The sequence below is a fragment of the Mustela nigripes genome, chromosome 5 (assembly GCF_022355385.1).
Source record: "Mustela nigripes isolate SB6536 chromosome 5, MUSNIG.SB6536, whole genome shotgun sequence".
Classification (NCBI taxonomy): domain Eukaryota; kingdom Metazoa; phylum Chordata; class Mammalia; order Carnivora; family Mustelidae; genus Mustela; species Mustela nigripes.
In genome coordinates this window covers 35,668,428-35,692,507 of record NC_081561.1, presented here as the reverse complement: position 1 = coordinate 35,692,507, position 24,080 = coordinate 35,668,428, and the positions used below count along the sequence as shown (strand labels likewise).

The 24,080-nt window shown below is 39.4% G+C and overlaps 1 protein-coding gene across 1 annotated transcript in view; it reads left to right on the top strand.

Moving 5' to 3' along the window:
• The window catches only part of KCNQ5 (potassium voltage-gated channel subfamily Q member 5), a 539,583-nt gene that overhangs the window by 357,318 nt on the left and 158,185 nt on the right, over positions 1-24,080 (top strand). Inside the window, exon 2 of the mRNA XM_059400156.1 lies at positions 11,968-12,058. Coding sequence (XP_059256139.1) covers positions 11,968-12,058 — 91 coding nt within the window. The remainder of the gene's footprint in view (positions 1-11,967; positions 12,059-24,080) is intronic.

Sequence of the window (24,080 nt, the reverse complement as noted above, 5' to 3'; positions counted from 1 at the left end):
ACCATTCCCAACTGAATAGAATGCCCTCCCCACTTTCAGCCTCTATAACATTTTTCTTAGTATTTAATCAGTCTCTACCCTTCATTATGATCCCATACAGTACCCCCCTATCTGCAGGGGACACATTCCAAACCCACAATGGATGAAACCATGGATAATACCAAACCACATATACACTGTTTTTTCCTATACGTACATACCCATGATAAAGATTAAGGTACAAATTGGGTGTAATCAGAGATTAACAATAATAAGAAATAATAAAATAAAACAGTCATAACAATATTCTGTAATACAAGCTATGTGAGTGTGGTCTTTCCCCCTCTCAAAATACCTTATTGTACTGTACTCACCCTTCTTGGGATGATGTAAGATGATAAAATGACAACGTGAGGGGGTAAAGTGAGGTGAATAACATAGGCATTGCGATGTAGCCCTAGGATCCTACTGACCTCTCAGAAGTAGAATCATCTGCTTCTATACTATGGCTGACCACTGGTAACTGAAACCATGAAAAACAAAACCACAGGTATGGCAGATCATTGTATGTTCATCTTACCCACTACATTAGATTTATTGAGTTATTGGGGGTTTTTTGAAGATTTTTATTTATTTATTTGACAGAGAGATCACAAGTAGGCAGAGAGGCAGGCGGCGGGGTGGGGGGGGGGGGGCAGGCTCCTTGCCAAGCAGAGAGCCCAAAGTGAGGCTTGATCCCAGGACCCCGAGATCATGACCTGAGCTGAAGGCAGAGGCTTAACCCACTGAGCCAACCAGGTGCCCCAGATTTCTTAAGTTTTTATTTAAACTCCAGCCACATTAGATTTTTCGTTTCTTAAAAAAAGACTGCTTTAATGTATCCCTTGTACTTCAGTAGTGTTTGGTACATGGTTTTTTTTACAGTGGGTACTCAGTACGTGTTTTCAACTGAACTGAAATGATTCCTATGCAAAAAAATGAATTTTCAAGGATGACCACCTTACATTTTTTATGGATGGCTAAAGAATATGCAGGTATTCACTAATGCTAATTTATTGATTAATTGGTAAATTTTAGTGATGCTGCGCTTACACCTGACCATCCTCCACATGGTCTCATGGACTAGAAGGCTCCTTCACCCCAGCCATTCCAACCATTTTGCTAACTCCTACTGGGCCCTCAGGGCTCAGTCTAACCATCACTTTCTCCAGGAAGTCTTCCGTTATAGCCCCAAGCCTGGCTTTGTAGGCATGCAATCTGTGTGTTCCCACAGAACCCGGCACTTACAAGGGTGCCACAGTTGGTGCCATACTGTGCTGTCACCATCTTGAAATTTTTAGTGTTTTTTTTTTTTTAAACATTTTTTTGTCAGACAAAGAGAGAGAGCATGCATGAGCAGAGTTGTGGGGCTGCAGTGGGGAGGCAAAGGGAGAGAAAGCCAAGCAGACTCCATGCTGAGCTCAGAGCCCAGTGCAGGGCTTGATCTCACAATCCTGAGATCATGACCTGAATTGAAACCACTGTTCGGTGCTTAACCAGCTGACCCATCCAGGTGCCCCTTCACAGTTTATTAACAAGGGCCTACATTTTTATTTGGCACTTGACTCCTCAACAGACTTAGCAGTCCTGCCTAACCCATTCTCTCCTATATACTCCTGTCATCTCCTGTATTTTCCCAATCTTTGCAATCATCACTCAGAATCTTAATTTTCTATTTACATTTGTTCAATGTTTATTTACTTAATATTTAATTTAAACTGAATATAAATTAAAATAATTTAATTAATTTTGTATTTATTTAATTTTCTGTTTACTACTCTGTATACCTCAATAGACCCTAAACTCTGTCAAGGCAAAAAAGACTCAGCCTAGTATTATATGCTTAATCAGTATTTGCTGATTGGCTAAATGGATGAATGGTTAAGGGAAGGAGGACTTAGTGAATTAATGAATGCATTTTTCTATCCATAGCCCTTTGGGCAGCCTGAACAGTGGAGGTCTTTGGCTTGCTGTCTTCAGAACGTCCCCAGTAGAGACAACAGAATTCTAGTACAGAAAGTACTCTTGTTAGAAAACAGTGTAAGATCGTTTCAAGAAAGAAAAGGAGCAGAGTAGTGACACGAAGGAAAAAAATTTAAGCAACACCCAAATATTAATGAAGAAAGAACTATCAAAAGGACTCATGATTATATAGTTCTATTTTGAACACAAACATAGAGACCACGAAGATACCACTGGGATGCTCCTGGAGGAAGAAGATGTCTTAGTGATTAAGTAATGCCCTGCTTGCTTTTCCTAATGGTTTCTGGTAAGCCTGGACAAAGAGGGCATACCTTCATAACAGCTGCTCACGAGAGAGGAAACATCTGTTGCAGTCTCTACCAAATGCGACATGATCCTCGTAACAATCATAGGGAATCCCTGAATTTCATTTTCTCATTAGTTGTTTGGAAGTTTGTAGGTGCACTAGAATTCCATTTCCACCTTACAATTTCCATTCCATTAAAGCCAATGTAAAATATAAAGCCAATGTAAAGTATAATCCAAAGTATCTTAAATTGTTAGATGCATGAATTGTAAGTATAGTAAGTGGTTATTAAGGATGTATACTAAATTTTTTTCACTTGTAGACTCCTCTTCCTTGGAGACTTCTTCTATTTGAAATGATAATTATTTCCCTCTCAGATTGAAGAGATAGAGAAGTATCCCCAAAGGTCTTTCAGAACCAATAGTGTTACTGCCATTCTCATCTTTCCACTCTTATTCAGCAACACTGTGCAGCAGCTCAGGGACACACAGTGCTGAACCCTCTTTCTGCTTTCACAATCTTGGATGAGTTATAAAATGTTGATTCTCAGCTTTCGCATTTGTAAAATGGGAATAATGATATTCTACTCCATAAATTTGTGAGGACAACGGGTAATGCATATGAAAATGCTTAGCACCATTTCTAGCTTATGGAAAACCCTCTGTGAATGTTAGTTATTTTTGTTTGTTTGTTTTTTGTTTTTTTATTAACATTTAATGTATTATTTGCTTCACGGGTGCAGGTCAGTGAATCATCAGTCTTACACAATTCAAAGCACTCACCAAAGCATGTATCCTCAGCAATATCCATAAGCCAGCCACCCTATCCCTACCCCTCCAGACCCCCAGCAACTCTCAGTTTGTTTTCTCAGATTAAGAGTCTCTTATGGTTTTTCTCCCTCTCCAGTCCCATTTTGTTTCATTTTTTCCCCTCCCTGCCCCCCACGAGCCCCCACCATGCCTCTCAAACTCTTCATATCAGAGATGATATGATAATTGTCTTTATTTGATTGACTTACTTCACTTAGCATAATACCCTCTAGTTCCATCCGCATCATTTCAAATGGCAAGATTTTGCTTTTTTTTTGATGGCTACATTATATATCTATATCTATAGATATAGATATATATCACATCATATCACATATATAGATATATCTATATATAGATATAGATATAGATATCACATCTTCTTTATCCATTCATCTATCCATGGACATCTAGGTTCTTTCCATAGTTTGGGTATTGTAAACACTGCTGCAACAAACATTTGGGTGCATGTGCCCCTTCGGATCACTACCTTTGTATCTTTAGAGTAAATACCCGCTAGTAACAATTTCTGGGTCATAGGGTAGCTCTATTTTCAACCTTTTGAGGAACCTCCATACTCTTTTCCAGAGTGGCTACACCAGCTTGCATTCCCACCAACAGTGTAGGAGGGTTCCCCTTTCTCTGCATCTACCCATTCTCTGCCAACATCTGTTGTTCCCTGACTTGTTACTCTTAGGCATTCTGACTGGTGTGAGATAGTATCTCACTGTGGTCTTGATTTGTATTTCCCTGATGCCGAGTGATGTTGAGCACTTTTTCATGTGTCTATTGGCCATTTGGATGTCTTTGTGAAAATGTCTGTTCATGTCTTCTGCCCAATTCTTGATTGGATTATTTTTTCTTTGAATGTTGAGTTTGATAAGTTCTTTATAGATTTTGGATACTAGCCCTTTATCTGATATGTCATTTGCAAATATCTTCTCCCATTCTGTCAGTGGTCTTTTGGTTTTGTTGACTGTTTCCTTTGCTGTGCAAAAACTTTTGATCTTGCTGAAGTCCCAGTAGTTCATTTTTGCCTCTGTTTCCCTGGCCTTTGGCAATGTTCCTAGGAAGAAGTTGCTGTGGCTGAGGTCAAAGAGGCTGCTGCCTGTGTTTTCCTCAAGGATTTTGATGGATTCCTTTCTCACATTGAGATCTTCCATCCATTTTGAGTCTATTTTTGAGTGTGATATAAGGAAATGGTCCAGTTTCATTTTTCTACATGTGGCTGTCCAATTTTCCCAACACCATTTGTTGAAGAGACTGTCTTTTTTCCTCTGGACTTTCTTTCCTGATTTGTCAAAGATTAGTTGACCATAGAGTTGAGAGTCCATTTCTGAGCTGTCTATTCTGTTCCATAGATTTTTATGTCTGTTTTTGTGCCAGTACCGTACTGTATTGCTGATTACAGCTTTGTAATAGAGCTTGAAGTCTGGAATTGTGATGCCACCAAGTTTGGTTTTCTTTTTCAACAGTTCTCTGGCTATTCAGGGTCTTTTCTATTCCATATAAATCTTAGGATTATTTGTTCCATTTCTTTGAAAAAAAATGATGGTATTTTGGTATTTTGATAGGGATTGCATTAAATGTGTAGATTACTTTAGGTAGCATACACATTTTCACAATATTTGTTCTTCTAATTCATGAGCCTGGAACGATTTTCCATTTTTTTGTGTCTTCCTCAGTTTCTTTCATGAATACTTTATCATTTTCTAAGTACAGATTCTTTGCCTTTTGGGTTAGGTTTATTGCTAGGTATCTTATGGGTTGGGTGCAATGGTAAATAGGATCTACTCCTTAATTTCTCTTTCTTCTGTCTTGCTGTTGGTGTATAGAAATGCAACTGATTTCTGTGCATTGATTTTATATACCCTAACTGAATTCTTATATGAGTTCTACCAGTTCTGGAGTGGAATCTTCTACGATTTCTACATAAAGTATCATATCATCTACAAAGAGTGAGAGTTTGACTTCTTCTGTGCTGGTTCAGAGACATTTTGTTTCTTTTTGTTTTCTGATTGCTGAAGCTAGGACTTCTAGTACTATGTTGAATAACAGTGTGATAGTGGACAGCCCTGCCATGTTCCTGACCTTAGCCAAAAAGCTCTCAGTTTTTCCCCATTGAGAATGATCTTTTCTGTGGGTTTTTCATAGATAGCTTTAATGATATTGAGGTATGTACCCTCTATTCCTACACTGTGAAGAATTTTGATCAAGAAAGGATGCTGTACCTTGCCAAATGCTTTTTCAGCATCTATTGAGAGTATCATATGGTTCTTGTTCTTTCTTTTATTAATATGTTATATCACATTGATTGATTTTCAGATGTTGAACCAACCTTGCAGCTCTAGAATAAATCCCACTTGGATGTGATAAATAATCCCTTTAATGTACTCTTGGATCTTACTTGCTAGTATTTTGGTGAGAATTTTTGCATCCATGTTCTTCAAGGATATTAGTCCATAATTCTCCTTTTTGATGGGATCTTTGTCTGGTTTTGGGATCAAGGCAATGTTGGCCTCATAAAATGAGTTTGGAAGTTTTCCTTCCATTTCTATTTTTGGGACAGTTTCAGGAGAATAGGAATTAATTCTTCTTTAAATGTTTGGTTGAATTCCCCTGGGAAGCTGTCTGGTCCTGGGCTCTTGTTTGTTGGGAGATTTTTGATGACTGTTTCAATCTCCTTACTGGTTACAGGTCTGTTCAGGTTTTCTATTTCTTCCTGGTTCAGTTTTGGTAATATATTTGTCTCTAGGAATGCATCCATTTCTTCCAGATTGTCAAATTTGCTGGTGTATATTTGCTCATAATATGTTCTTATAATTGTTTGTATTTCTTTGGGGTGGGTTGTGATCTCTCCTCTTTCATTCATGATTTTATTAATTTGGGATTTAGGTTCTCTCTCTCTCTCTCTCTCTCTCTTTTGGTAAGTCTGGACAAGGGTTTATCAATCTTGTTAATTCTTTCAAAGAACCAGTTTCTAGTTTCATTGATATGTTCTACTGTCCTTTTGGTTTCTATTTCATTGATTTCTGCTCTGATCTTTATTATTTTTCATCTCCTTCTGGGTTTAGGCTTTCTTTGCTGTTCTTTCTCCACCTCCTTTAGGCGTAGGGTTATGTTGTGTACTTGAGACCTTTCTTGTTTCTTGAGATAGACTTGTATTGGTATATACTTTCCTCTCAGGACTGCCTTTGCTGTGTCCCGAAGACTTTGAACAGCTGTGTTTTCATTCTCATTTGTTTCCATGAATTTTTTAAATTCTTCTTTAATTTCCTGGTTGACCCATTCATTGCTTAGTAGGATACTCTTTGGCCTCCCTGTATTTGAGTTCTTTCCAACTTTCCTCTTGGGGTTGAGTTCTAGTTTCAAAGCATTGTGGTCTGAAAATATGCAGGGAATGATCCCAGTCTTTTGGCACCAGTTGAGACCTGATTTGTGGCACAGGATGTGATCTATTCTGGAGAATGTTCCATGTGCACTAGAGAAGAATGTGTATTCTGTTGCTTTGGAATGCAATGTTGTGAATATATCTGTGATGTCCATCTTGTCCATTGTGTCATTTAAAGCCTTTATTTCCTTCTTGATCTTTTGATTAGATGATCTGTCCATTTCAGTGAGGGGGTTGTTAAAGTCCCCTAATATTATTATATTATTGTCAATGTGTTTCTTTGATTTTGTTATTAAGTGGTTTATATAGTTGGCTGCTCCCATGTTAGGGGCATAGATATTTAAAATTGTTAGATCTTCTTGTTGGACAGACCCTTTATATATGATATAGTGTCCTTCCTCATCTCTTATTATAATCTTTGGCTTACAATCTAATTTATCTGATATAAGGATTGCTACCCCAGCTTTCTTTTGATGTCCATTAGCATGGTAAATTGTTTTCCACACCCTCACTTTAAATCTGGAGATGTCTCTTGGTCTAAAATGAGTTTCTTGCTGACAGCATATTGATGGCTCTTGGGTTTTTTGTTGTTGTTGTTGTTTAATGCATTCTGATACCCTGTGTCTTTTGATTGAGGCATTTAGCCCATTTACATGCAGGGTAACTCTTGAAAGATATGAATTTAGTGCCATTGTATTGCCTGTAAGTTGACTATTACTGTATATTGTCTCTGTTCCTTTCTAATTTGTGACTTTTAGGCTCTGTCTTTGCTTAGAGGACCTCTTTAAATATTCCCTGTAGGGCTGATTTGGTGTTTGCAAATTCTTTTAGTTTTTGTTTGTCCTGGAAACTTTTTATCTCTCCTTCTATTTTCAATGATAGCCTAGCTGGATATAGTATTCTTGGCTGCATATTTTTCTCATTTAGTGTTCTGAATGTATCATACCAGCCCTTTCTGGCCTGCCAGGTCTCTGTGGATAAGTCTGCTGCCAATCTAATATTTCTATCATTGTATGTTACAGACCTCTTGTCCTGAGTCGCTTTCAGGATTTTTTGTCACTGAAACTTGTAAATTTTACTGTTAGATGAGGGGGTATGGACCTATTTTTATTGATTTGGGGGGGTGGTTCTCTGTGTCTCCTGGATTTTTATACTTGTTCCCTTCACCAAATTAGGGAAATTCTCTGCTATAATTTGCTCTAATATACCTTCTGCACCTCTCTCTCTTTCTTCTTCTTGTGGGATACCAACTATTCTAATATTGTTTCATCTTTTGGTATCAATTATCTCTTAAATTCTCCCCTTGTGGCCCAGTAGTTGTTTATGTTTCTTTTTCTTAGTTTCTTTATTCTCCATCATTTGGTCTTTTATATCACTAATTCTCTCTTCTGCCTCATTTTTCCTAGCAATAGAAACCTCCATTTTTTATTGACCTCATTAATAGCTTTTTTTATTTCAACTTGATTAGATTTTAGTTTGTTTATTTATCCAGAAAGGGATTTTATTTCTCCAGAAAGGAATTATCTTGTATCTTCTATGCTTTTTTCAAGACCAACTAGCACTTTGATAATTGTCACTCTGAACTCTAGTTCTGACATCTCACTAATGTCCATAATGATTAGGTACCTAGCTGTTGGTACTGTCTCTTGTTCTTTTTTTTGAGGTGAGTTTTTCTGTCTTATCATTTTATCCAGATAAGAATAGATGAATGAGAGAACAAAACACTAAAAGGCTAAAAAGGACCCCAGAAAAATACACACTTACCAAATCAGAAGAGACCCAAAACCGTAGGGAGAAGAAAGGAGAAAATATAGTATATTTCATATATGATATATATTTATATTTATATGTATAATATAGTATATATATATATGTGTATATATATGTATATATATACATATGTGTATATATATATATATGTTAGAGTGGTGAATAGAGCAGAGCCACACACTTGATTTTGGGTGTATTTTGGTCATATATATATATATATATATACACACACATATATATATAAAATAAGAGTAAACATGATGAAGGGTGGAATATGACTGTATAGATGAAAATTTAAAAAGATTCTAAAAAAGGAATTGATAAGATAAGAAGTTGGTTAAAATGAAAAGGAAAGAATGTGATTCATACAAAGTCATACACTAGACTTAGGGTGTATTTTCATTTAGGGTATATTTTTATCTGTTAGAAGAAACTGTATCCCAAAATTACAAAGAAAGAAAAACCTATATGTATACCAAAAATACAATGAAGGGATAGAATATGACTATAACAATGAAAAATTTTTTTAAAAGATTTTATTTATTTATTATTTGACAGACAGAAATCACAAGCAGGCAGAGAGAGGGGGAAGCAGGCTCCCCGCTGAGCAGAGAGCCCCATGGGGAGCTTGATCTCAGGACCCTGAGATCATGACCCAAGCTGAAGGCAGAGGCTTAACCCAATGAGCCACCCAGGCGCCCCTAACAATGAAAATTTTAAAAGATTTTTAAAAAAGTATTGATGAGGTAAAATAGTTAAAAAAAACATTAAAATACAAAGAGGAAAAAAAAATTTTAAATAGAATAGGAAAAAAATAGAATTTATAAAATTTAACTTTGAAAGACTAAAGAACCATGGGTAAAAAGCCATGAATTCCATATGATATATTCTTATAGCTCTGAAGTTTTACAGTTCTCATTGATTGGTGAACTTGGTCTTGGATGGATGTTCTTGTTGATCTTCTGGGGGAAAGGCCTACTGCAGTGGTTTTCAAATGTGTTTGCCCAAGGCAGAACTACACCACCCTTGCCAGGACCCAGGCTAAGTAATCTGCTCAGCTTCCCTCTCAGTAGCTTGTGTTCCCTGAATGCTTTCTATAAAGCTTTGAAGGAGAATGAAGATGGTGGCCTCCCAGTCTCTGACTCTGTAGGAGCCAAGGGCTGGGGGCCCTACTCCTCAGTGCACCCTCAGATAAAAGTGCTCAATCACTCCCAGCTCCCTGGTCTCTGGCTGAATTCTGTGTTCACCTAGCCTGTGACCCAGCATTTCTATGTCTGGTGCACGGCCCCGTTTGGAGTCTCCAAACCCAGCAGATTTTTGCAGCATGCTTCTGTGCCACTCCTCCCAGTCAAGGAAGGAGGGGTCTCCCCGGATCTGCCACTAGTGGGATCCTTGCTCAAAGAGCAGTGGCCCGATTGTGTCTTGGATCACAGTTTAAGGTAATCCCGAGCTGGACACCCACTCTTCGGCTCTGTCTCAGCAGTGACTTCCCCACTCCCATACCTGGGAGCTCTGCCACACTCAGACACCCCTGGTCTTTTTATGACCCTGCAGGTCCTGAGACCATACTGTCCCCACTTAGCCTGTGGAGTAACATTCCTCAGTGGAGCAGACTTCTAAAAGTTCCGATTTTGTGCTCTGCTGCTCTACTGCTTGCTGGGAGCCTGCCCCTCGCCCTGCAGTCTATCTTCCCATATATCACCCCCTATTCACTTCTCCACATGACCTACCTTCCAGAAAGTGGTTGCTTTTTTGTTGATAGAATTTCTTCTCTTCTTCTCTTCAATCTTCTGTTGAGTTTGTAGGTGTTCAGAATGGCCTGATAACTATCTAGCTGAACTCCTGGGACCCGATGATATTTAGGTCTCCTATTCCTCCACCATCTTGCTCCTCCCCTGAATGTTAGTAATTATTACCAGCATATAGGACTTAAGCAATCAGGAACTTCCACTTGCTTCTGTGTTCAATAGATATAAAGAAATAAGAAATATATGTTATTGTTCAAGGGTCACAAACTTCTCCTCTAAAAGGGTCAGTGAATAAATATTTTCGTCTATGTGCCGTATTGTCTCTGCCATGACAGTTTAGCTCTGCAGCTGTAGCATGAAAGCAGCCATAGACGATACATAAGCAAATGGGTGTAGCTACATGACAATAAAACTTTATATACAAAATCAGCCTTTAGGGGCCAGGTTTTTTCCCTAGGTCATAATTTACCAATCCCTGGCTATAGGTCCTTGGGAGTTCCCAGTCAAATGCAGTAGAAAGACCTGGAGACATGTCAGAGCAAGCCAAAAGAGGCAGAGATTAACTCCAAGGCCATACAAAAGAATGTGGAAACTGATATTTTAGAGAAGATTATTGTACAAGCTTCCCAGAGATACATAAAAGTAAAAAGTATGTCCTAGAGCTCAGGTTTTGGTGTTTTGGGTTTTTTTTTTAAGGTTTTATTTATGTATTTGAAAGAGAGAGAATATATGAGTGGGGGTTAGGGGAGGAGCAGAGGGAGAGGGAGAAGCAGACTGCACTGAGAACGGAGCCTGATGTGGGACTCAATCCCACAATCCTAAGGTCTTGAGATCATGACCCAAGCTGATAACAAGAATCTGTTGCTTAATCTACTGAGCCACCCAGGTACCCGTTTGTTTGTTTGTTAATCTTGCATTTCAGGATCAGTAACTTCAGCTTAAAAAACAGCCTTTTCTTTTTATTCGGTATTTTCCTTGGGAACTCAGCTCACCAACCCCAGATCCTGAGAGTACCATAATTTGGGAAATAAATATGTCTGTAGATTGATTGGTAGAAAATGCTATTCCTCCCTTCTTCTCCTTAGCACTGGAGTATGAATAGACAGAGCTGAGGGGTCATCTCTGTAGTAGTTTGCAGAGAACTGGAAAGTACATGAGGAGCCGAAGAAATCATTCCCTTCTCCTCTTCCTCTTCTGTCCTTATTAATATTATAAAGGAATGACAAACAAGTATCCATGAGCTAAATTAGACTGTGAAAAGGAGCCAGTAGCTTGGTAACAGCCACTTAGAACATTTGATGGGTCACCAACACTGCCAGATGTGAGGTGGATTCTGCTTTTTGAAAAAAGGACAGCTGTGGCATGTGCTCCCAGAGTAGGGAAACAAGAACACACTTTGGGGGCCTTTCTCCCCTCTTGTGAAAAGATGTATGGGAAGTTCACACATTCTCAGATGTAGACATTTAAATATGATATGCAACACACAACACAACATTCTTTCCATTGATGAAGTTGTAAAGGAACTCCATGTGCACCATATATCATATTCACTCACACAGAGAGTGGGAGAGAGGGAGGGGGAGGAAGGGAGAGGGAGAGAATCTTAAGCAGGCTCCATACCTAGCATGAGGAAGGGAGTGAGGGGAGTTAAAGCAGAGGAAGAGGGAGAGAGAGAATCTTAAGCAGGCTCCATGCCCAGCACAGAGCCCAAGGTAGTGCTTGATCTCATGATCCTGAGATCAAGACCTGAGCTAAAATCAAGAATTGGACGATTAACTGACTGAGCTACTCAGATGCCCCCATATAATATTCAAAATGGCTAGTCCCTTCCAAGGCTTTTATGATTTAATCCATGCCAACTCAAATGGGTCTGGTTCTTTAAACTATAGAAACAAGAATTGAAATTTGCCATGATAAGGCAAAGTTCTTATCAGATTTCTCTTTTTTGTTGTTGTTTTACAGTTTTCTCCTTGTCTTTGGTTGCTTGATTTTGTCAGTGTTTTCCACCATCCCTGAGCACACAAAACTGGCCTCGAGTTGCCTCTTGATTCTGGTAAGTGACACATATGAGCAAAAATGTACATAAAGTTTGTTTAAGAACTGTCTATAATATTTATGCTATGCATTTTATCCCACAAAAAGTTCTATCTAAAAGAGAGTTACTGTGAAGTATGACGCTTTCAAAGATCATTGAAATATGGGTCCACCATTTTAACGTTTAGTCCGTCCTCAGGAATATATACACCCCATTCAGTTTTACCATTACATAGCAATATCTTATGTTATAGTTACATCAAAAATAGAAGGCAGGACTTGGAAGCAGTTTTACTTATATTTATCTATGGTAATAAATTATAAGAAGAATCAATGTGCATGAGGTCTCTCATAATATTGCTGGAAGTTACAGAAGAGAGAATATTTTCCAATAACTGCAATTTGGCAGCAGGTAGGTGTAATTAGTCAAGAAGTATGAGAATATAGCACCTCATAAGAAAACAGAAGGCTCCTTCATGCTCTTTTCAACCAACAGCCTACATTATGAGTTTTGCTGCTAATGCAGTTACCTACCTGGTAAGAAATTCTGCAGTTAACTCTGTTTCCATTATGCTGTCAATCCTCAGCCACACAGAATTGCTCAATTCATTTTAAAATGGAAAAAGACCCCAAGATATTTTAGTCTGAATTATTCCAGGCCTTTTGAGCTCTTTTACTTTCTATTACAACTAAACTATATCACTGTATACTCAAATCACATCTGATTGAAAATTTGGTTCATTTACATCCATTTTGATCCACTCTCTTAGTGCAAAAATATCAGACCTGACAGTCTCAGAACTGTCTGAATGAACTACAAATTGGAGCAACTTACTTCTGTAAAGCCTGGTGGACTATAGAGGGAGATAGAGAAAGGGTCTGGGGGAAGCTGGCTTCTGTGCTCTAATAAAGAGATTTTGGTTATGTACAGCAATAAGCATTTAATAGAAAAAAATAGTTCTTACCTTGTAGGTGAAACTGAAAGATCTCAACTCATATAATGAGCTGAGGGCAACTCTTCTTCCTACCTATGCTTTCAGATGGCTAGTTTGTGCTTTAAGTTACTAAGACTTCATCAAGTCTCTGTCCTACATCAGGGAGAAACCGTTTCTGAGCCTGGAAAAATCTATCCCAATTTGTTTCCATATAAATTGTGCTCAGCAGTATATTGCTAATGTTAAGGTTACTACTTGGAAAACCAGCGTAGAAAATAGACCAAAAAGTACACCGGGGATTTGTTTCATTTATGAAGTTTCCATTTGGGTAGCAAGTGGGCTCTTAGCCTCATGTACCCCTTTGGTAACGACAAATGATCTTGAGCTCAAGGTCTAAGGCACAACTGGCTTTTAGGTTCATACACAGAATTACAACTAGGAATTTTAGACTGAAAAAGTAAATCTGACTTTAGTAAGACTTGGAAACATGAGAAAACTGGATCTGCTGCAAGACTAATGATATTTATTATGAATGAATCAAGCATTAAGAATCCCATAAAAAGGAATTTTTCATGACCATGTCAAGAATTCAAAATGTTAGGTTTATATCCTTCAAATCTCCAAAATATAAATTCCTCCATTGCTAATGAGTTTCTAAATAGTCTAAATAGACATTACTAATGAGTTTCTAAATATGTTATTAAAAAGCCCAAGGCTGATTCACATCTTGATTTTTAAAAACTTTCTGAGTGTAAACAGTTCATTACAGTTTAGTAATAGGATGCTTTTGAGTAGATAATATAGATGTTGTCACATATCCCTCAGTTGGGTTTTTGTTTCTTTGTTTGCCAACTCTATTGAGGTATAATCGACATATTACATTGTACAAGTTTAAGGTACATCATTTGATGATTTTGTATATGTATATATGCAGAATGATTGATTGCCTCACATAGTTGCCGTTTTGTGTGTGTGTTGAGGGTTTTTAAGACATACTCTCTTAGTAATTTTCAAGTGTACACTACACTATGGCTAACTATAGTCATGGTGCTATACGTTAGATCCTCAGACCTGATTTGTCTTGTAACTGTGAGCTAGTACCCTTTGACCACCTTCATCCTTACCCTCCCCCCACTCCAGTCTCCTCTGTTTCTATGAGTTCAGGATTGTTTGTTTTTTAGATTTTACATGAGAGACCATGCTGTATTTGTCTTTCTCTGACTTATTTCACTTAGCATAAGGCCTTCAAGGCCCATCCATTTTGTCACAAAAGGCAAGATTTCCTTCTTTTCGTGGCTGAAAAATATTCCATTGTGTGTGTATATACAATGATTCTATTTCCTTGGTGGATGCCCATAAGTGAGATTGCTGGATCATATGGTAGTTCTATTTTTCATTTTTGGAGGAGCGTCCATACTGTTTTCCATAGTGGCTACACCAGTTTGCTTCCCCATCCACAGTGCCCAAGGGTTCCCTTTCTCCACACACTCCCCAGCATTTGTTCCCTCTTGCCTTTTTTATAACAGCCATTCTAACAGGTCTGAGGGGATATCTCATTGTGGGTTTGGTTTGCATTTCGCTGATGATTAGTGATGTTCGGCACCTTTCATGTACCTGTTGGCCATTTGTGTCTTCTTTCCTCCTTCAGTCTTGAATGCCTTTGGATTTAGCAAAGTGGAAACCAGTGCCATTATGCAAACAAGGCCTTTGTTTTGAGCAATGCAGTGATGACTGCAGATACACATTCTCAGAAAGGTGGCTATGCTTCTGATGAAGTCCCAGAACCTAAGTCAGGTTCGGTGGGGTGAGGAGGTTCGGAGCCGACGACTAAAGAAAGAATTCTTAAGACGTCGTTGGTGCAAAAGGTGATTTATTAGGGCATGGGGACAGGGCCCGTGGGCAGGCAGAGATGTGGCTGCCCTGGGATGTGAGGGTAGGCATGTTATATACCCTGCGGTTGGGGGAAGGTGAGGGGAAGGGAGGTTTCAGTGGAGTTTTCATATGCTAAAGAGGGCCTACAAGGTGCCAGGATGTTCCAGGCCTGCCGGAGGCCTTGCCCTTGCTGCTGGATCAATGTTGTCTTTAGACCAGCCATTAACATTAAGATAGTTGGGAGACTTTTTGGTGGGGTGTCACAATCCTGCTTTCAATCTTCTTTGTTAGTGAGATTTAGGACATTTGTAAGCCAAGGGAGACTCCTGTCTAGCAGGATTGTGAGCTCTGCAAGTTAACTATTTGCTTATTGTTCATGGCAGTCAGGGCTGCCTGAGGGATGCTACACATATGGAGGGGAAAGGGTGAAGAGGGGGTGCAAGGCGCCAGCTTTTGCTTTGTCCTCAGCCAGCCTCCTGCTCCTTCATCACTTCCATAGGAAGAGTGCTCACTTATCCTGCTGTTGTTGTGCTATGGGGATAAAGGGTCAGGATGTATGTTTTAAACCAATGTATATTCTTAAAACCTACCTAGAAATATGCAGGCTGTGTTACTGTCTAAGATTTTCCTGATGTTCTTCTTCATCAGTGTTTCTCCAAAAAGTATATTTTATTTAAAAGTCTCATGCTCTCCTGACAGAGCTAGCCAGGCAAATGCTTTAAAAAATTATGCTTTATATGGGGCACCTGGGTGGCTCAGTTGGTTAAGCGACTGCCTTCAGCTCAGGTCATGATCCTGGAGTCGTGGGATCAAGTCCCACATTGGGCTCCCAGGTCCATGGGGAGTCTGCTTCTCCCTCTGACCTCCCCTCTCATGCTCTCTCACTCTGTCTCTCTCTCCCTCAAATAAATAAAATCTTAAAAAAAAAAAAAGAATTATGCTTTATGTAGACAAAAAAAAATTTAAGTCTAGGCTTTGTTTTTATTTTCTTACTTAGTAACTAATAAATTGGAAAAGCATGCATATTTTAACTTTTTCACAATTAGTAAATATAGTGTATCATACAAGTTCAGTCAGCTGTAGAATATTGGAAAAAGCCAAGAATTATCTTAATGGTTTAGGAAATCTTATTTATTATTTTAATGTGTGTGTTTGAGACAGTTAATCTGATTTTTATCTTCTGAATATCTAATCAAACAAAATTCATAGAACACAATTCTGAGTGGCAATGTTTTTAGTGAACATTTTATGAAGCATATCTAAAGAATTGCCATCCAAATGGTAATATGAATGGCTTTTAAAATGTTTGCAAAAATTTATAATTATATCACTTTTGTACACTTTTGGCCACAAATAAAACACCAGAGAATTACATTTGGAGGAACTGTATATAAATGATACATCACGACTGTATAGTTTTCCATAGCTCTGTCCCATGTGGGTTTTTTCTTCACATTTTAAAAGCTATTCCTGTGGGGCGCCTGGGTGGCTCAGTGGGTTAAGCCTCTGCCTTCGGCTCAGGCCCTGATCCCAGGGTGTTGGGATGGAGCCCTACATCAGTCTCTCTCCTCAGCGGGGAGTGTGCTTCCTACTCTCTGCCTGCCTCTCTGCCTACTTGTGATCTCTCTGTCCAATAAATAAATAAAGTCTTTAAAAAAATTTTTAAAAACTAATTTTTTTTAAAAGCTGTTCCTATATTCTAATTGTAATTCCATTTCTATGCAAATAACAGGCACCCACACTTCTGATAGGAGCACACAACAGGCAGATTTGCTCCTGGACAAACTTTGCAGGTCCCTCTGTGACACTCATAGTTTTCACCTGGCTCCATGAGGGGACCAGCAGATCAGCTGGTCTTGCTTACCTCCTGGAGTTCCGGTGGAGTCTTCAGCTCTCCTTCCTCACCTCCAAGAAAGAGTCCTTGTCATTCTCAGCTAGCATCGCACGCTCAGGGCTACTTACATACTTGTAACTTACTGGCCTTGGTTACAAGCTAAATTGATGGGGTTTTGGAATATAGGTGAGGTTCGGTGGGGTGGAGTTCAGAGCTGATGACCAAGAAAGAATTCTTGAGACATCTTTGGTGCAAAATGGTGATTTTATTAAAGCATGGGGACAGGACCCATGGGCAGAAAGAGCTGCTGCCCCCCACCCCCCAGTTGTGAGGGGTGGCTGATTATATACTTGGGCATTGGGGGAGGTAAGGAAAATGGAGATTTCAAAAGGATTTTCATATGCTGAAGAAGACTCCCAGGATACCAGAGGCCTTGCCATTGGCAAGTTAAATTTGTTTTTCTTTCTAGCAAGGTATTAACATGAAGATAGTTGAGAGCTTCCTAGAGGAACATAACTCTGCCTGCTTCAAGTATCTGTCAATGGGCCCGCAGGTTATGAGGACATTTAACTGTTTATATATTCCCTTCTGAGGAATGTCACATATATCCCATCTGGGGGTAGGGGAGGGGGTGGTTGTGAGGCGTCAGCTTCTGCTTTGTGCTCAGGCTGCCTTCACCTTGCTTTCTGCTCCTTCATCAGACACACACAAATTCTGTGGGAATTTGCTCTTTTATTCTTCTCAGTTATGTGAACTGGGGCTTCATACTATACAGCAGCCTGCCTTGTTCCTCTCCACAGAAACAGTGGAGCACAGGCTTGAGAATGAGATCTAGATTCTAGAACTGTGTCCGATGAGTTCAAATTCTGCTTCTACCACTTTTTATATGTGTGCCTTTGGGAAATCACTCCTCTGTCTTCGTTTTCTCATCTGTTCAAAGTGGAGAATAGTACAGCCTACTTAATAAAGTTGTTGTGAGGATTAGCTAAGTTCAAGTGCTCAGAACAGGGAAAGTTGGCAAATATTATAATCACTGGTTCTTCCTTATTTAATGGAGCCTAATAAGAACAGTGAACAGTGGGAATATTTGCAAATGCTACATTTGAGAAAATATCACACTTTTCTAATAGAAAACAAGTATCTTTGCTAGAATTTTCTCACCACAGACACTGCTAATTATGGCAGCTTTCTTTTTTTTTTTTTTTTTATGGCAGCTCTCTATACAAACATGTTCAACTAACTAAAAGTGACTCAATGGCACACATTCAGCGAGAGGCATGTGTTCATAATAACCACTTATTTTTGGTGACTAATGAACAGATTCTTATTGTTGTAGTTCTTTGGTAAATGCATCTGATGAAAACGCTCATGGCTTTCTAAGTACTTCTCCCAGTGTCTGCATCTGCTGGGCGGAGCGCTGGGCAGGGATAACCAGGCCTGAAAGAACTGCTTGCTCTGCCCTCACTCTGGGGATAAAATTTATGAACTCCAGAATAGAATACGAAGCCATGTACCCAAATACCAGGGACAATTAAAAGCTGGTGTTAATTTCCTATGTTTTGTAAATTCTTCAAAACTGAAAGGGCGCTAGCATTATTTAAGTACCCTTCATTTATCAGATTCATTAATTTCTTATTAAGACAAAAACAAACCATAAGAAATGTTCAGTTTAAGCATTAGTCCTCTCATTTACTAAATGACTAATTAAGTTGTGCAAGATCGTGCACTGGGTATGAGACCACAATAAGATTCCAGCCTTGGCTTGGCTTGATGGAAAGCCTGGGCTGTCTTCACAGCATCCATCAACTCGAATTCTCCTGTCCGTTAGTCAAAGTAATGAGTCCTACCAAAGTGCGTATGCCATTGCTCACTGAAGCAGTCACAAAGGTCCGAGGCTTCTTTGGGGCTCCATATATGCCTGCTGATGCCTACAGTCCTTTTACTTAGAATAAGTGAGTTTCTTTCTTTTATAGAAAGTGTACTCTTATGTAAGTTACCACAAATGGGTTTATCAGTTGGGACCATCTGTTAGAACCACTAGGTTCTTTGTATCAAGAATTCTTTTCTGGGGGTGCCTGGGTGGCTCAATGGGTTAAAGCCTCTGCCTTTGGCTCAGGTCATGATCCCAGGGTCCTGGAATCAAGCCCCGCATTGGTCTCTCTGCTCAGCAGGAAGCCTGCTTCCCTCTCTATCTCTCTCTGCCTGCCTCTCTGCCTACTTGTGATCTCTGTCTGTCAAATAAATAAAAAATCTTAAAAAAATAAAAATTAAAAAAAAATTTTTTAAAGAATTCTTTTTTTTTTCTTAAGATTTTATTTATTTGAGAGAGAGAGCCAGACAGAGTATAAGCAGGGGGAGCTGCAGGCAGAGGCAGAAGCAGGATCCCCGCTGAGCAGGGAGCCAGATGTGGGACTCGATCCAAGGACCCTGAGAACATGACCTGAGCCAAAGGCAGACTCCTAACCAACTGAGCCACCCAGCCATCCCAAATATCAAAAATTCTATAAAAGTGCTATAAGGTGTGTAAGCCTGACAATTCACAGACCTATACCCCTGGGGCAAATAATACATTATATGTTAATAAAAATAATTAATTTTTAAAAATTCTAAATACTATTTTATAAACAATCAAAAGCTTGATCTTTGGGGTAAATAGTCAAGCATAAAGTTGTGTCTTCTAGTCTAGGCTTCCATTGCTCAGAGGACCAATATTCAAGGAAACTCTTTTATTTCCAGGTTAAACTATTATGGAAAGTTTTGTTTTGGTTTGTTTTGACTTCGTTAACATGAGGTCGTATGTTTTAGCATTTCATTTCCCACCTTCTTAAGAACAGTGCTGTTTAGAATGAATTCCTACTCCATTGAATAAGCTGGCCTTCTACATTAGTTTTAAAGTATTCATTTTTAGGGCTTTAAATGTAGATTGTTCAACCCATTGAAAATAGGTGATCTCTTTCCACTTAATGGAAATGACATATGTTATATGCCCCGTTTTCCTTAGAAGTGGTAATATCTAAAATTGCCCACCAACAAGCAATAAAAGGAATGCCATTATCACTTTAGCAAGATAGAGAATGTCCTCCTGTGTTTGCTTCTCTACCTGCCTGCTGTGTTAGAACAGACTCCAAACCACAAACGGATTGTGCTAAGCATCTGGTTGAATACTCAAACAAATGGTCAAATATTCAGGTTTTCCCAAACATCTGGGTGTTTGGCACCTTCTAAACAGAGCATATGCATATTTGCTAGTTTTGCTGGTTTTGCTTCATGTAGCGAAGCAAACATGGGTTTGCTGTTTCTTTGCACAATGAATCAGTTCCTGAAATGTGTACGAATCCAATTTAGACGGATCTAATTATATCTTAAATAACTAGTGGAGCTTACTATTTAAAGAAAATCTGTAGTGAATCCTTTTGCAAAGTGAACAGTCCCCTTGAAAAGCTAATAACTACATAATTCATCTGTGTTACATGTTTGTTTTCTTTTTCTAATATGGGCACATGGAGGGTTTTTGTTTTTTTTTTTTCCATCGCTATATGAGCATCCCTTATCTCACATGGTATTGAGGAATTAGAGTTGTGGCCATTTCCCACCTGCCAGTATTAGTAAAGGGGTCAGTGGAGGTGGGTGGGGGGGACCAGCCACAAACACATAGGCCAGTCCCCGAAAAGTAGGAAGGTTTATGCATAAAATTAGATGGGTTCAATGTAGAAGATTACATTAAGTCTTTACATTTAAGGTTCTGGCATTAAACATTATAAGAGAGAATAGCAGAGTATAAGGATAAGAATCCATTTGAAGATATTAAATCTTGTGTTTGTAATGGAAGTGACAGAGTATGAGGTATTAAGCAATCAGATAGGAGGATGAGTGATGCTTCTTTATGTTTATCACATCCCTGTAATTTACTGCAGAAAGCTCTCAGAATACCCCAATGAACATTGAAAACTGCAATTATTTTCCTTTGCTTGTCTTTCATCAAGGAAAATGCAAATAAACTTTAAAATGATTCATGGAGACTAACAATCCTCATCAATCTGCTGATGACTGAAAAGAAAAAGCAGGAGTAGTTGAACACCTACGCTGAATCTTAACTGAGGGATAATAATATAGTAAGTTATCCTGTGAAAAGTGTTTCACATATCGGGGGAAAGACTTGCTTGAGTTAAAGATAATAAAATTGTGCCTGAAAAAAGACCGTGTCTGTATCTATAATCAGGAAGGGAAGAATTTTACACATTTCTGATGAGATGCACTGTGGTGTCTGACCAGGGGACGGGTCTATCAGAGAGCTGCCCCTGCACATTTTGGAGAAGTGCAGCAGACATCTTTAGCACTCTGAATGAATCACTCTCCGTCAGGTTCACGCTGATGCTGATCCCCTGTGTCCTTCTGAGCTCCATGAAAGTCTATTCAATTGAGAAGGGAAAGAGAGAAATAAGGTGATAAAATAAACATCAGAGGGTTGCTGGAAAATAACAGAGTGCAGGATGATTGGCAGTAGAAAGAAGAATGCTCTACCCTTACTGCCCTTCCAGGCTTAAATAATGTCTACCATTTGAAACCTGGGTCAAAGCTAGGTCGAATAAACTGTTTCTTCCCTTGAATTTCCCTTGGTATAAGCTACGTGACATTGTATCTCCTCCCTCATTCATTTATTTAACAATAATTATGGCAGCAGTCAATACGAGCAAGACATTCTATTGGGCCCTGAGGAGAGAGACATGAACACAACAGGCAAAATCTCTCTCCTCATGGAACTCACATTTTCATGGGGAAGATAGACAGTAAACAATTTGGCAAATCAATATTAAGTGTTAAAAATAAAAGTAAAGCAGAAAAGAGGAATAGATAAGAATGTTTAGAGAAGTTCATTGGAGAGGGTAACATTGTAGCAGAGACTTCAGTGAAGTGAAGCAACAAGCCATGCAAAGATTTGGGGAAAGAACATTCCAGGTGGATGGAGCTTCAAGAATAAGAGCCCTGGGCAGGAACGCACCTACCAGCTGAAGGACACTAAACCGGGCGTGATTGAGGGAAAATGAGGCACTGGTGGGACTATAAATTTCTTCGAAAGAGGAAATATATATATATATATATATATATATATATATATATATATAAAATTTATGATATATATATATATAATTATATATATATAATAATTTCTTCGAAAGAGAAAGTACCCAAGGGCACCTGGGTGGCTCGGTCAAGTGTCTGCCTTCAGCTCAGGTCATGATCTCAGAGCCCTGGGATCACTGAGCCTCTGGCGCCCCCCTCAGCGGGGAACCTGCTCCTCCCCCTGCTTGTACCTCTCGCTGACTCTCCATCTCAGGTAAATAAATAAAATCTTTAAAAAAAAAAAAAAGAAACAAACAAACAAACAAACAAAAAGGATCCAAAGCCAATTCAGTATCACTTAATATCATGGTACCTGGTGCAAATTATCAATAAGCATTTTAGGAGAGAACAGGGCCAATTGTTTAATTGGACATTAATATTGAAATTTCACAGGATCGTGGATATGGCACCAACATTAAAACAAGATGCAGTACCTGACCTTAGAAAGGGCTGGAGTAGGGGAGTCATGCGTTTGGAGCCACTTAGGAAGCAACTGGAGTTATTCATAGGAAACACGAGGGAACCCTAAACCAAACAGAGGCAGTGTGAACTGAGGAGAGGAAGTGAACAGGAGCGATATGGGTTAAAGGTTCTGTCAAAACTGTAAATTCCAAGTAATTGGTCAGTGCCTCACAGAATGTCTGGGGAGGGCTTTTCTCAGAACTGAGAGATTCTGCCCCTCGCGTGCTACATAGATCCGAACTGCCTCCTGCCTCATTCCAGACGCGGTCTACTCTCCGTAGATTTCCAGATATTGCCCTGGATCCCAACTATTCCCTCTCCTAATTTCTCCAGGCACAGTCCCTTAATTCACCGCAGTTTTAACTCAAATATACATTAAATGTTTCCTTCGTGCCAGCCTCAGTGCCAGGGACTGGAGCCTCAAATATGAATAAGACATCGTCATGCCCTAGAAACATTTCCTAAAGAATATTCTCAGCTACAACTTGTGACTGAGTCCAGAAGAAATTAAAAGCCTTGAAACCATGGGTTTACAGAGAATAAATGGTGAAATTAGGAGATGAAATAAAAATAGGTTCATATGTCATGTTTTTAAGTTCCCACTTTAAGATGGATGCATATGAGAGAACAGGCCTCTCTCATCTATTTCTCATGAAAGTCCCAAATATTATGGTTACTATGAACCGCACTCCTGTATTGAACATTGGGTTGGGGCTGCACAAAGGCAAAAGCTGGAAGAGATGGGCTGGGTCCCCTTTCCCACGCAGGCAAACAGCAGGGGCCACAATTAAGATGAGAAACAATCATGCTTCTGCAAAGTAGATTAGAGAGAAATTTTCCGAGCTCTAAATAGCAGTTTGACAAACACCATTACCGGCTGGACTCAATGAAAATCCTGCAGACCTGGCTTCCTCTGGGATTATAGATCACAGTGAACCTGCAGGACGTTACTGGATAATGAAGAACAGCAAAGAGGCTGTAAGAGTGACAGGCCCTCCAGCCTCTGACTCACTTGCACACTCGTCAAGGGAGATCAGTGCCATGAGATGGCAGCACCAGGGACATACCTGGGAAGCTCTGCTTCTGGAAGAATGCAGCAGAATAGCTTTCCCAAAGAATGCAAATCCCAGACTCAAACTACCTTTGGGCGAGGCCAGGAGTGAGGAAAGTGAGGGAGCATCAGAGCATCACCCCTGGGAAAGCAGATGCCAGAAAGGACTCACTCTCTTGCTCACTCCACACCACCGACTCTCCTGAATGTTATCTTTCATATCAGGTGAAATCAAGAACAACTCAGCATCAAATGCCATCGTAAAAGAAAGAGAAATCCCCAACATTATTTGAGGACATTATACAGAGGTGAAGGGGTGGCGAGCATCCCTGCCTCTCTGAATTCATGCTAATAATGCATGGAGAGCTTGAGAGTTGCTTACACTCCTTGAATCTGGATGGTTTTCTGTCCCAGTCGGCAGACCCATCTTCTTCTCCCCAGCAAGCTCCTTCCTGAGTTGCTTTCTGGTTCTGTCCTGTGATCCACAGCGGTAGAGAATTGTACGCTCAGGGTCACTGTAGCCAGACAGGGACCGGCAGAGGCAGGTGGACTGTGTGAAGCTTGTCTGTTTGTAGATTTGGAGATCACTAGGCTGGGGATCAGAAATGAGAAACATGCAGGGAGGTCAGAGGCCGGAGGCAGTGAGGATAAGCTTTGCCTTGAGTCACCTCTGGAGACAGAAGAATACATATTTTTTTCTTTTTTTCATCTCAAGCTGCTCGTTGATTCATTCATTCATTTATTCACTCATCAAATATTCATTAAG